The following is a 14,580-nucleotide window of genomic DNA, read 5'->3' on the forward strand; positions in this document are numbered from 1 at the left end:
ACTCCCAATATATCTACAGTGACACAAGTGCTCTATTTTGAGGCAGTTCTCATGGACGACACCACAGACAATACAGTGTATTTTTGCTCCACTCATTGGGCCGGTCTAATACAGACTAAATCATTCAGTATTTTGTGAAGACACCCTCCAAATAATCATTTTCAACTAGCGTCCTCATTACAAGAGTGTTCAGGACAAAGGAAATATTATCACGACAACATTGAATAACAATAACTACAGCGCTGTCAATCAAATTGATCTTGTTAACTCTGAGATGTGTCTCCTTTTGGCAAATAAATTGGACTCAACTACGAGTATAGAGAGGTGAAGAGAGTGTGTAACCATAACAACCACAACTATACAAGAGTGCAGAAAAGAACAATCACACTTAGTGAATGGTGAGAAGACAAGATGGAATGAAATGAAATATCAATGTCTTATAGATGTAAGACATTGATCTTTCATTTTCTTTTAATATCATGATCATCATCAGTAATGATATATCTAGTCTCAACACTGAGAAAATTCAATTTGTGATGAGTAAATACTGATGAACCAGCGTTTAATTGGCTCTCAATAGTCTTATCTTGGTCAATCAGCTATTTAACAATTGAATATAATTAATGACATCATGTGAAACATGATGAGGTGTGTTAGCCAGAGAAACCCCTTGAGGCCAGATGTTTAATCAGTGGGTCCACACATTAAACATGTCGACAGCATTAACCTCTACATAAGACTGTTTTATAGAAGAGGCCATCAAACACCTCAGCTCCACTGACCATGTGAATGGAAATAACAAGAATGAAATAATCTAGTAGTAAAATAATATATGACGGTAAATGGTGTCATTAATTCATTAGGTTTTTCTTTTTATTTACCAGTCAGTCATTTACATTACAATAAGTATATGTATGGTGATAACGTGATATTATATTCTTTGCAGTTCACTGTAAAACTTGGAATTTTTAATCTAAATGGAAACAAATGAAAACAAATCATGAAATTAGTTCTTTTGCACTAAAATGCAAACGACAGGTCTATGGTCCTATGGATAGCTTTCATGTGACGTCACGGCCCGTATGGAACGCCCCCCTGGCGGTCAAAACAATCCACTTCCCCGCTGTCTGCGGCTTAGGACAAGGCAGAAAAACACACACTGCTCCCTGCTGCTTCAAAAATACCGGTGTTATGGCCCAACTGGTGTCTGATTTAACTGGTTACCGTACCGAACAACAGCTGTGCTGCACTTCCGTCCGCAGATTTGTCACAAATTCACAAATCAAGCCGCAGTTCACATGTTACTGCAGCCATATGCTTCTGTGAGTGAACCTGTTCAGGCAACCTACAGTCAGTCAGCGCCACACTACTCTCACTCTGCACAACACTGCACAGTATGACAAAGCCTGTCATGTTAAAGTTACGAAGTAATGGAAAACACTCTGAAAATACAATAACAACATCGTCCTCGCCGCGCCGCGGTCGGTCCCGACCCCCGTTACCGTGCCGCTGCCGCCGCGGGCGGTGCTGTTGCCGTGTCCGGTGGCGGGCGGTCCCGCCGGGTTACCATCGCCGCCGCCGCCGGTCCCGCTGCTATCGGACCGCCGTCATCGTTGCCGTCGGTAGCGGTGCGTAGCAAAGCTCCGGGGGGTAAAGGGGGGGCAGCTGGTCACCGTGCAGCCCAGCTAAGGGCTCTGGTTTGTGGGTGAGAGGAGCAGGGAGCCTGGGCTCAGTGGGCTGGAGCTCAGACTGTGGAGCTCAGCGGAGCTGCGGTACCAGGACGGTGTTCCCACACAGGAAAGTTACAGGTACATTTCTACCACTTCAACGAGTTCAGAAACATTATTTTAAGATCAAAAAACTACAAAATGGGGCTTTTAATCAGACACCAGTTGAGCCATAACACCGGAAATATTGGTTACAAGCGGTGGAGGATGATGGATTCTCCACCAGGTAAATGTAAACATCGCCCAACTCGAGCTTCGGCAGGGAACTGGTCATTTTAAACAGCTGGTATACAGCAGCTGGTGTTGAATATGGGTCACAAGTGCCCAAAACTTCAAAGCTGTTTTTATATCTTTCTTTCTCGGCTGCTGGCAGATGATTTAAGTCATTACTCGGTTGTTTGTCCATAGAAAGTCCATTGCGGGGCCACTTTGGAATGTTGCTTTTGACCGCCAGGTCCCTGGGAAGTGACGTCACTGAAAGCTATCAATTAGGCAACTATTTGAAAATATCAAATGTCATGATTTTTCCCAACAAATATATATTTTTTGCATAATATTGATGTAATGTACTGTATGTGGTTATCAATCGTGAAAACATGTCTTATCAGACTGCTCTCAGGCTGAATCTTAATCCTTACAGTCCTCGCAGGCTGTAGTTGAGTTATCTCAGTCACTCACTCGCTGTTTCCCATAGATAATCAATATGTTTGCTGTTAGTGCACAGTAAATTATGATTTCAGACACTCGTGAATAGTTGTAACTTCATCACACGACAAATGTTAAATCAATGAAGAAGCAACTGCTTTATTTACATCTATAAAACATTAGCACACCGTACGATGGACTATAATTAGAATTTTTGATCCCTTCAGCAGCAGCTGCTTACACTCATGACACAGAATAGCAGGGAATCAATATAATATATGGTGAAATATACTTAATGGGCAGTAATTCTGGGCAACCCGTCCATCATGAGTGTGACAGTGTTACAGTAGTGCAACACTAAATGCTAAGTGGAGGTGTTTTCACAGTTGGAGCAGCAAGACAACAACCAGTCTGCCCAACCAAGTACAGAAAGTTTCAGTTTTTCATTTCTGAACCAAAGATTCTCAGCCGAGTGTTTGGTGTGAATACTGTTAGAAGTGTTTTTCACTTTGTAAAGCCTCATGCATCTTGCATTAACCTCAACACCACTGAGAAAAACATGTTTGAGTTGCAGAGTTGGTACAAAACTTGATGGGGACTGGGATTAGTCTGCATGTTGGGTTTGATTGCAAAGAACCCTCCTCATGCAGGGACATAAATCTATTTAAAAAGAAGCGTGCATGAATATTTCTGGCAGTGTGAACAGAGGTTTTAATTGTGAGCCTACACAGAATATTATCCCTCCAGTCCCTAGTGCAGAAACTGTACTTTTTTTTTCTAGGCCAGGGATTTTATCAAGCAGAGCTTCCGGCTTTATTAAAGACTCCGTTGTGCCCACTGTTTTAAGACTACATGTCACTTTCATTTTCAGCCCAAAGCTTTTTGTCACTCACGCACCTTTAAAGTGATGTGACTATAAATGGCTTGCAGGTAGTGGGTGTCAGATACAGCCGTTTGCTCACATTCAGATCTACTTTATCTTGTCATCATGAAACAGGATCCTAAAATTGGTATTTCAGACAAAGAGGCTCGGTCCTTTGCACTTACATAAATCACTGACTGTCACTTAGCAAAAAAAAAATTCTTGTCGAGATCCCTGCTGTGTAAAGTCAGTGTTGTAAACCCACGGTGTTACAGCACAGCTCCAGAAATACAGCACATACTTTTTACACAGCCTTGTGCTCCCGTCACTGATGTGCACACTGGGAGAGGAGCACTGACACAGCTCCCTGCTTCCCCTGACAATCCCAGTTTATAGCTGCGATCTGCATGTGGGTGGACCTGACACTTCCAAGGACCACTGATGACACCATGCCTCGGGCTGCATCCCGCCTTGTTAAACTCAGCGAGACCCCGGCGGTTAAGACCCAGGAAAAATCTGCTGCCGTGTCCTAATTGGATTTCCTATCTTGGCGTGTGGCGTAAGGACACTGCTATGATATGAAGAGAGGGGGCATTTAAGAGGATAACAGAGAGCCAAGGCGACCTCAGCACCAGACGACGGGGGTCAAACATTGAGAGATTAGCTTTTTTTTTTTTTTTTTAGGGCAACAGAGGAATTTTGGAGTTCTTAATCCTGACTTTGATCCCTGCTTTCCCGCTCAGTCCTGAGACATGGATCGCTGCGAGCTGAAGGCAGCGTGCAACAGCTGCAGCAGATGTGGCGCAATGTTGGACACTCAAAAACCACCTCAGGTGTAACTTTTTTTTTTTATATCCAGCAACAATTGTGAATGCAAAAAGCATCTCATCCTCAGTCCCATTTCCATGAATGTGAAAAAGACAAGAGAACGTTGCTGCACACAGAGATTTTATGAAATGTAATTTGTAAGCAGACACTCCTGCAGACCGTCAGGACATCAAGCCCACAGCAGACCTCCAAACCAGGCTGGATATTCTCAAGGAAAGTGATTCAAGCTCTGTTTATTACCTCAGTGAGACTAAGTTAAGATGAACCGGTTTCTGCACAGCGAGTTCTGTCCCTGCACAATATTCTTTTTTATGGTTTTTATTCTACATCAGCTCAGACAATCTATCCATGTATCACCATGTGTCAGCACTGAAGCCAACCAGGGCAAAATAACACAAGCACACAATCCTTTGACTCTTGCTCACCTCCATCTCCACCTCTGCTACTGTAAAAGTCATGACACAGACTAAACACAGCAATAAGAATAAGAGACTACCTGTTGTCTCTGCCCTCTCTGTTTTCCTTTCTTTGGCTCCTAAAACCAATTGACAGCAGTTTCTAATTACCACCATTGATCTTCATTGATTTCCAGCAGCCGCAAACTCCCAAACGAGTGTCCCAGCCACCATGACAGTTAGCAGATACGTCAAATCAGAGTGATGGGATGGTTCCTCCGTCCTGAGCGACTGTGAAGCTCTCATTCCATTAACGGCCCCATGCAGGTAGAAAGGTTAGCAGTTAGATAGATGCAGTGCAGATGTGTTTGGACACTTATTGCTCCTCTCAGAGATGGGGCTCTGACCTGCTGCATATCAAACACCACTAACTGAGTGATGAACAGCTGTGTTCAAACCACAAACTGTGGATTGTGTGTGTATAGTGGAAGATGTGACATGCACAGTGACAAAAATAAAAACCACAACTGCTGTTTCCTCCCCTTTATTCTTTAACAGGCCTCCTCCATTTGCTTCTTACAGGGCCGTTGCTAGGAATTCTGGGCCCCCTGAAAGAATACTAAAGTGGGCCCCTGCCCCCTGACTTTTCCACTTTTTTTTTTTCTTAGACTACGTATGTATCATCATTTTTTATTTAGCCTACTTTGTTTTGATGCTAATGCAGCATTACTATGAGTATTAGTCAGGGTCTTATGCAGAATAAATCAGTCATACAAAGATTAGACTACTGGGGTTTTTTGGGGGCCTTACTGGTCGCTAGGCCCCTAGAATTACCATCACCTTTCTCCCCTATATACAACGGCCCTGGCCTCTTACTATGAATCATGGGATGTCTGATAACCACTGGATTTTCTGCCAAGTGAAGTTTTATTTTGTTTTCTATGTATGTTTGTTTTTGCAAATTGTGATGTCGTGCACCTGCAATCACGGTGTAGCAACACTCAAGTCAAAATGCAATAATAGCTGATGTGCTGTTTTGTCATTGTCAGTTAAATTAAATCTGATCAAATGACGCCCACACACTCCTGAAGAAGCAGCCTAACAGACAAAGTAACACCTGGAGATATAAACTGGAACTCTAATTGTTGCTCATTTAGTAGTGAATATTTAAAATGTTACATTAAATGCTTATAATATCAACTCTTGACTGAAGGCTTGTTTCTTAGTAGTATGTTAATACTGTTGCTACCATGTGAATTTTTGAATGCAGCTTACAGCAGCTCAGACCTATAGTCACTTATTATGTGTATCATATTGCAATGGTTGCTCGATATGCACCTAACAATACTGACCCTAAATGACCACTCATATATTTTCTGATGTTTTTTTTTTTTTTTTTTGCAGGTCCAATTCAACTCTCATTTACACAACTCCTCGCTGACACCAGGAAACAGCTGACATCAGCAATCTGACTGCAGCTTTCTCACTTGGCTTTTATGGCACCACATTAACCATCAGACTGAAAGCATTACAAATTCACTACAGAGTCTGGCTTCAAGTAGCGCGTGTGACTAACATGATTGTCCCTCATTGCTTACCGTAGGTGTATGTGCTCGCCATGTAGCTACAAAACTAATGCTATTCAGCCTGTTAGTCTATTAGCATGTTAGCCCGTGGGCCATTATGTATTATGATGTTATCCCAGTTGCAAGATTTCATTGATTTTGTGTAGAAAATATGCACCAGCATTGATATCAGAGCAAATTGATGTGTAAATAAAAGCTTCAACTTTCTCAAATGTTATGCAGCGTATAGTGTGTGCAATGCTGACTGCTCAAAATAATCAATAGAGCCACTTGATAAATATTGAGGTCTGCAGCTGGCATTTACCACAGGAAAATACCACTTTAACATCCAAAACAGACAATATAAGAGCCACTACTGCCTCATCTCAGACACACTCCAGTGCCTTCTATTAGCATGCTGCTCTGTGGCTTTATAAAAATGGGTGGATAGCTGGGGGAGAACCAGCCGCTGTGCATTGAGCTACATCAGCACCACAAAGACAGATGACAGATGAAGAGCTGGCTTCAGCACAAGGGTCACAGATAAGGTCCCAGCGTCAGGAGGCTGTATAAGCAGTAAGTGATGACTGTGATGTCTCACATCTGAGCAGCTGAAAACTCACAAGGAATAACCCAGCGTGTTGAGAATCTAAAAAGCCCCAGAAGCTTCAAACAGCACAAGAAAAAGAAAGAAAGAAAAAAAACAAGCAGAAAGGATCCTATTAACCAATTTCATATTTTCACCCATCTTTCATCCCCAAGTTGAACTTGGCTAATTCTCACATTCAGCCTTGGATTCCAAAAATTGCACGCGCCTCTGGGATGGATCGATAAATTTGCCCCAAGCTAAATTTCTCTGGTGGGACATCGAGGTTGAAAAGTGATGCAGGACCCGCGGCAAAATCGATACCGTTGTTGAGTCACACACATACACACACACACACACATTCAGACGCACAGACAAACGCTCCCATACACACTGCATTAGAAGAAACCGCACGCACGCACACAATTTTCACACTTCTTTCCATCCCAGCTTTAGGTGCACAGTGTGGAGACAATGCAGATGCTGAGACGTTTCTCGATCGTGGTTGTCACAGAAAACTACTGTGTTAATTGCGCTACCTGCGCGCGCGGAGACACACACACACACACACACACACACACACACACACACACACACACACACACACACACACACACACACACACACACACACACACACTTCCTGCAGCCCCTTTATGCATCCACTTAAAAAGCATTCTGTTAATTCCAACAACAGGTTGAAAATCTTGATTATCTCTCGAGACTGTGCATGACAAAGTTAACTGCATGCAGCATCATGCTGGTGTGTGTCAGTGCGACGCTTCAGGTATCGTTCACACTATAACCGTGTGAAAGTAACGGACAGAGACAAAGTGCAGCGCTTTGTTTGTCGGCAGAGTCTGTGTAATTTCTTGTCAGCCCATACACACATTTTAATAATAAGGAACATGACGTGATATGAATGAAATCTGGCCACTGCGCCAGTGTGCGACTCCTCATCCAGCACAGTTAACTGGACGTCAAGAAGCCGAGCTCTCTCATCCTGAGGACTCAGGTTATCCGCTCACTCTCATGTCACAACCACACAGTTTCAAATAAGAGCCTTAACTTGATCGTGTTGAGACGGGTATGCTGACATGCATGTCCTCTACCCGTCTCCAAAGTGCTGTGCGTCAATGCGCATACCCATTCACCAAGCCCGCACCGAAGTTTGGAGCTGCGTGCTGTGGCAGCGCCGCGGCTGCCACTGCTGCTGCTGAACCAGAGTTACATAAAACAGGAGCAAGTTGAAAGCAGCGAGGAGTCTCTCATAAAGCCTACCTTGATGGCCTTCGTAGACTGGCATTTAACTTGATGCGATACAGTGGCGGTTTGGTTCATCTTGGGACGCCGACACAAACAGTCCTCCAAGCCGAGTGACAGGGAAGAAAAAGAGGAAGAAAAAAAAAATCAGCAGAGCAAGAGGAACAAAGCGAGTCCCTTATCTAACTCTACAGCGTGGGCTGCGGACCGTTTGCCGTGTTTGTTCGCTGTGCGGTGGAAGCGAAGCGCGCAACCGCATCCGACAGCTACTGTAGGCTCTGTGTGCCCCGCGCAGCGCAGAGCGATCTGTAGGCATGTGCACAGATGACCGGCAGCGATGAGTGGTAACCAGGGGCGACCACACAGATTTGTGAATGGGGTGGCCAGAGGATAGTAAAGCCCTGAGGTATTACAAGGTATCTGCCACCCCCTCCCAAAAATATAGAACAGCCACCAATGGTTTTTCTTTTTTTAGTGTCCCTGTTATTTGAAATAGCCCTCCATGTTTCTGTCTCATACAGCACTATAGGTGGGGATAAATGTGCAAAACAAAAATAACAGTGAACACATGTTTTACATACTATCCAATAGTATTGTGCATGGCAGTATGTACAGTAAAACAGAATCCAGTATAACCTGGTGAAAATGACAGATCTCAAATCAATAGGACTATTGGAAGGTGTCCCCTTCATCATAACCACCCCCACCCCCTCTTTTCCTTCACCTTATATTGGCCTAGAGCATTTGGCCTTCAAAGCTACACTAATCAATATTTTCATATTAAAAATAGATCAAAATGTTACATGTAATATGAAAGGTGTTGATGCAGTTCAAAGAAAGTTGCAAAGAATTACCACCTGCCTTCACTTTCCCTTCAGATCTTTGAAGTTTTTAGCCTCCTCTTCAAACCTACAGCTTTGTGTTTTTCCTTTTTTCTTTTTTATAATGCTTTGATCCAGTCTCTTTGCTCTCATCAACGTTACTTCCAGCAGCAGGCAGTTGTTGTCAGTGAAGGAGATAAACCCTCTCTAATCCACAAAGCAAAATTAAACTTGCGACCCAACATATGCCCAGGTCCTTGACCCAACCCGGTCCTTATACCTTCACATCTGGGCGATTTCCTGTTCTTATCCTCCTTATGAGCCAGAGGAAACACAAATATGTGGCTACTGTATACGCTGAATTATTTGTTGCTGTGTGTCTATCTGCTAAGCACCCCACAAATAATGCCAGCAACTAGCTGATAATTAAAGGACATAAAGATAAAGCAGTTAGCAGCAAAAGAGCATTCAGGATATTCATTCAGCAGAGTTCATTCAAGAGTTGGCAGAGACCCAAATAGTCAAGTATCAAGCCACCAGAAGCACAACTACTGAGTTAGAGAATATGCAATTCTCTGCCAATTTGTCAGCCATATTGACTTAAAGAGGCACTATGCAAAATGTTAACCTTATTTAATCAGCTTCAGAGTAATTGTGATGGTAAAATGACTTGTTACCAGGAGAATGGAGGCTCTCTGCCTTCCACATAGTGTCTCTTGGTCAAAAACCAACCTTGCAAGCCTCTGCTGTGTCCCAGACCTGGTCACAGCGACACCATGACACAAACACGCCCCGTAACCTGTAATCTCTTGTTTAAGACAGATGAGACTACACAAATATACACATTGTTAAATGTATAACATTACACACCAAGGCCTGCTTTCTTGTCAGCTTTGTTGAAAACAAATGCACATGGCCGGGGGAGGTGGTAGTGGTGGTGGTTGTAGCAAAACAGCAAAAAAGCAACCGGTCCTGCATAGTTCCCCTTCGACGAGGCCCAGACGCCGTCAGGGGCCCATGAAGGAAGAAACAAAAGCAGCCGTCTAGAATTGCCACAGGCCCCTGTTTTTGTGAATGGAATAGCTCGGGGCGGTAAGGTAAGGTAATGCTGAGTGGCTGGTACAGTATGGGAGGAAGAAATTATCATTTGTCCAATCACCTGGGCCCAGTTGTTCAAAAGTCATCAGATCGGATTTTGGATAATGGATTGGATCAAATCTTGAAAATGGGTTCAAAACAAAAAACGGATTCTGAGATCGGATAAGATCACGTAATCCAATCTTGGTTTTCATCTGGATCAAACCCTCAGTTTGTGTTGTTCAAAACTTTTTAGTAGGATCGGGAACTTTGATCCAAAAAAACAGGATTATTCTGATCCCAGCAGTCGGGTGGATTTCAGGAACAAAATGTGATTTAAATTATATTCAAACTGGTCAAATAAACAATATAATGTATTATATATACAGTACATTTATTGATTTATATTTTACACCTAATTTTTAAACCATAACAGTGATTAGTAAATATAGTTAAAGTTTTCCCCAAACTGAATTTAATGAAATTGGAAGTTTGAATTTTTTTCAATCAGCCTTCACTGTGATGCACAGTCCCATCGAGAACACTCATTATCCGGATTTGGTAATCTTGAAAAGTTTGGATCCGGATCAGACTGATCCAATCCTACTTTGCTTTGAACAACTGGGATAAAATTAAGACGGATTACGTGATCCTGGATAGCAAAAAAAAGGGATTTCAAAATCTGTTTCTCCTTTCAGCAAGAAAAAAAAAGTGCTCCTCTGTGCAAGATATCTTTGTGTAGTTTTGTTAGTGTCGGCTGTATTTGAATGTTTGATAGTTTGGAGACATCAGGCTGTGGTAGTTTGAGCCAGGGCAGGAGATCAGTGTTGGAGCTCCGGCCGCTGTCCATGGTGCTGAAAGGCTGGTTTGCAGGGTGAGTATGTGGAGTGGCTGTCTTGAGTAGCTGTGTGTCCAAGTGTGTGTGTGTATGTGCTTGTGTTTAGGGCGGGGGTGGGGGCACCGGGTCTTATCACCATGATTACGCTGCTGATGAGACATCCATCCCTCCTGGACCAAGGCTAGCTGGTTAGCATGCTAATTTGAGTAGGAGAAAAGACGTAAGAGAAAAAGAACCAAAACAAAAAGGTATGATGGAGGTTTCCACCTCATAATGGAGAGATGCTGAAGATTGATGCTGAACTCAATGTTTCATCTAAACTGAAAAGTAAAGAGCTGTTCATGTTACATCTATGTAAGCAATAGCAAAAAGGTATTTATGGTGTTGTTAGTGTTATGTTTGTCAAATTGTTTCTCTGCATAAAAAGTTGAAAAAGTTTTTTATTTTTTCTGGTTGGTTTTTAAAATAAATATGGGCCTTTTCCTGTCTATGCATAGCTTCCCTGTCAGACAAATACAGCGTATTGACTGCCACTGATTGAGTAAAAAGTGAAAATATCAGGTTGAGAGATTAGTCTCAGGGGAGTGGCCCTAACCCTGACACACCCTCTGACCTCCCTATGCAACTAATGCATATCCAACATGAGCTAATGTAATAAGTTGATTAATGTTAGATCACTATCTGACTAAATGTTGTCCAATATCAGGGTTTATCATGGCAGGCATACAGACTAATGTAGCTACTGTATTTGTAGTGAGGGGAGTCAATACAGATTTGTATCTAATACCATTACCGGGTTTTGGTTTTGTTTCCATTGGTGTGAGAGAACATTAAAAACATTTGGAAGCAAAGTAGACCAAAATCCAAAAACTGACCAGAACAAGGAAAAACAAGGTTTTACCTGCAGTGTCCTGCATTAGACAGTAAGTGCATCATTATTAATAAATAAGTCATAATTTCATTGTCGTTTATTGTGTGTTAACAGATCATGATCAATGAGAACAGAGCCATGGCACAGACTGCCCTCCCTAAAATGTGAAGAATGAGAATTACAGGTACACAGTGTAACTAAGCCCTTGTCAGCATCAATTAATGTGTGTGGTAAGTGTAGTACAGTAACGGTATCTTCACAGCTTTATTTGTGCACAGGTGAGGACAAGCAGGAAACATTTGGAAGTAGCTAAGAAGATGAACATTAACAAGAGGTGATAAATAAAATATTAAATAATACTTAAAATAACAACAACAACAACAACAACAACAACAACACTATATTGGGCAATTAATGTGTTCAAAATTTAGTATTTCATTATTGCATGGGTGATGGTTATCTTCCTTCTGGAACTAAATTTAATTAAACAACTGACCGAATCACTTTGACCATGTTTTACCAGTAATTTCATTAAATGTGTTGTATTGTTGCTAGTAAAATGAATAAAGAGAGGAGAACGGAATACCAATCATTGCAACTGAACACGGGCCTACTCTTAGTCTGGAGTCAAGATTTGGTGATTTTTAATTATTTTGAAATAAACTGAATCAAATTTCTTTGATCAAAATTCACCATGTGGTGCAGTCAGTAGTGTTGTAGAGTGCTTCTGTGACTAGACTTGAAATAGTAAAGACTAAAGAAGATGATCACATCTGTATGAACAGGTTTATATTAGAGTGAAGGGGTATTAAAATGAATTGATAAATTAGTCAGATATAATGACTTTTTTCAATAAATAACTTTGAAAGGTGCCTTCTTTCCCACTTGATGTCTGGTCACGACCCAGCTCAAAATTACGGGCTATCCAACGTCTCCAGCCGTACATTCTACCCTCCTTGTCAGTGTCACTTCTGGATTATAATATTGGTAACTGTTCACATATTTTTCCACATCTCGAGACTTCCACAAGTCCACAAAAAATCTTTTTTCCCTTTATTGCTGCACAACTCCAGAGTCCGGCAGGTAAACCTGTCTGGTTCATGGGATCACTTGTGAAATGAGAAATAGCATGAATAGGCACCTTCTACCCGCTTCATGAAAGCTATTACACTGGTGCACCTCAGCAACAGTACACTCAGATAAAAGTGTACTCAATTCCATCGTACCTAATTTACTATTCTTGACACTATGTGGATAAATAATTGAACTTAACATTGATAAATACCCTAATCATGGATGGTATGGCGTACAGGGACACAATCTTATTACACTGCTGAGGGAAACTCTCCGTTATAGGGGGAGAGGTGCTGATATGGGGTGATTCCACAGGCAGGAGGGGAGAAATATGTTTCTTCATGACACAGTGAGTAAATGTGTCTGCAGCGGCCTTCAGAAGCTGATAAATTACACACAGCCCTCTGGTGGCATGGTGTTTCAGCTCTGCTTCTTTGTCTGAGAGAAAAAAAAATGTCTTTCATTCTTTTTGTTTTCCACTTTTTTTTTTTTCCTGTTCTCTGCATGTCTCCCTGGGCCACCGCTTTGCAAATAGTTACGGCTGAATATGTTGAGATATTCAGGGACCCCCGTGTATCAAAGGACTGGGGGTTAATTGAACAATTGTAGCACATCTGTTTCCCATCATACATTGTTATCTGAGGGGTTCATTAGAGGGATGTTGTACAGAAAACCTGCCCGTTGCGTCTTGACTAGCTTTTTGCCCTGCAAGTGTCTGAGGATGCATATCAATGTGTGTATATGGGGGGGAGTGGCACCACACAAGATAGTGCCATTCATTTGTATTCATTTATTGTATGCTGCCGTCTCACCCCACAGTGTATTAATTCCCAGCATAGACGCATATCATATTCAAGTGTGTTTAAGCCTTTAAGCTTTGATATAAACCACATGGCTGATGCTAATACTGGAAGGAGGCCACGGTGTGGTAATTAAGGTCATCTGATTAGATACAGCCAAAGGAATTTAACATGTACAGACAGGTGTAAATTGCTGTAGGTACATGTTCAGCCAATTACTTTCCATATGCAGCTCTGTATTGGCAGATGGATTAATACATGTACAGCTTGAATCCATGCAAAGAGAAGGCGTGTATATATCCTAAACAGGTGATAAGAGTGTGTATGGGTGTGTTTACAATTAGTGAGCGTGCTAAGAGTATAAGATATGCATTCACTTTGTCTTTATCTTATATGCAGATTTCGGTAACACTTTACAATAAGGGTCCCATAATTAACGTTAGTTAGTATTAATTAACTGTTTACAGATAAATTAACAATCATTATTATATATTACTTAGGATTAGGAAACACATTAATTAATGTAGCCTATTAGTAAGCAGTTAATTAACGTTTACTACTCAAAGTTAGTTAATACATTTGTTGAATCATGTAATTAGTTATCATTATGTATGCATTATTACTCAGCATTAATTAACACATTAGTTTATATGTTAATGCTTAATAATGTACTAACTAACGTTAATTAAGGAACCCTTATTGTAAAGTGTTACCCAGATTTCTTTATAAAAATGTTTTTCCTGGTAGGAAGTACATAAAAAACCTGTTGCAACTTATATGCATGTCATGTATCTGATGCCTGATGAAGACATATCAAGGCCCAATTCCGATTCTATTTTTCATCCCTACCCCTCCCCCTAGCCCTACCCCTAGCCCTTAACCCTTGCCCTTGAAACGGAGCTACAAGGAGTAGGGTTGAAAGTCAACCCCTACGAATTGGGACACCACTTCAACAATCACATGCGTCATCAGTCGTCTCTGCTGGCTTTCACATAAGCAGACGTGACGAGCTTTTGCCACAAATCCTCTATTCAGAACCACGTTAACTTAATAAAATAAAATAAAATTTAATGAAGAATGATCGGTTCATTGTAAAACATTTATTTATTGATGTAAATGTGGTGATTTCTGTATAGGCTACAGATCCCCCAGTGCTGCTTCTGTGTCCAAAACACATGAAGCTTCACTTTTAATTCAAACAAATTAATGCGACAATTGTTACATTTCAT

The 14,580-nt window shown here is 41.6% G+C and overlaps 1 protein-coding gene across 1 annotated transcript in view; it reads right to left on the bottom strand.

The window, feature by feature from the left end:
• The window catches only part of dpp10 (dipeptidyl-peptidase 10 (non-functional)), a 313,714-nt gene extending 305,562 nt beyond the window's left edge, over positions 1–8,152 (bottom strand). The window contains exon 1 of the mRNA XM_085764884.1: positions 7,889–8,152. Within this exon, the coding sequence (XP_085621010.1) occupies positions 7,889–7,948 (60 nt within the window). The 5' untranslated portion in view covers positions 7,949–8,152. The remainder of the gene's footprint in view (positions 1–7,888) is intronic.
• Positions 8,153–14,580: the final 6,428 nt, after the last annotated feature.

The sequence above is a fragment of the Trachurus japonicus genome, chromosome 21 (genome assembly GCF_045865225.1).
Source record: "Trachurus japonicus isolate A0001 chromosome 21, Traja_1.0".
NCBI lineage: Eukaryota > Metazoa > Chordata > Actinopteri > Carangiformes > Carangidae > Trachurus > Trachurus japonicus.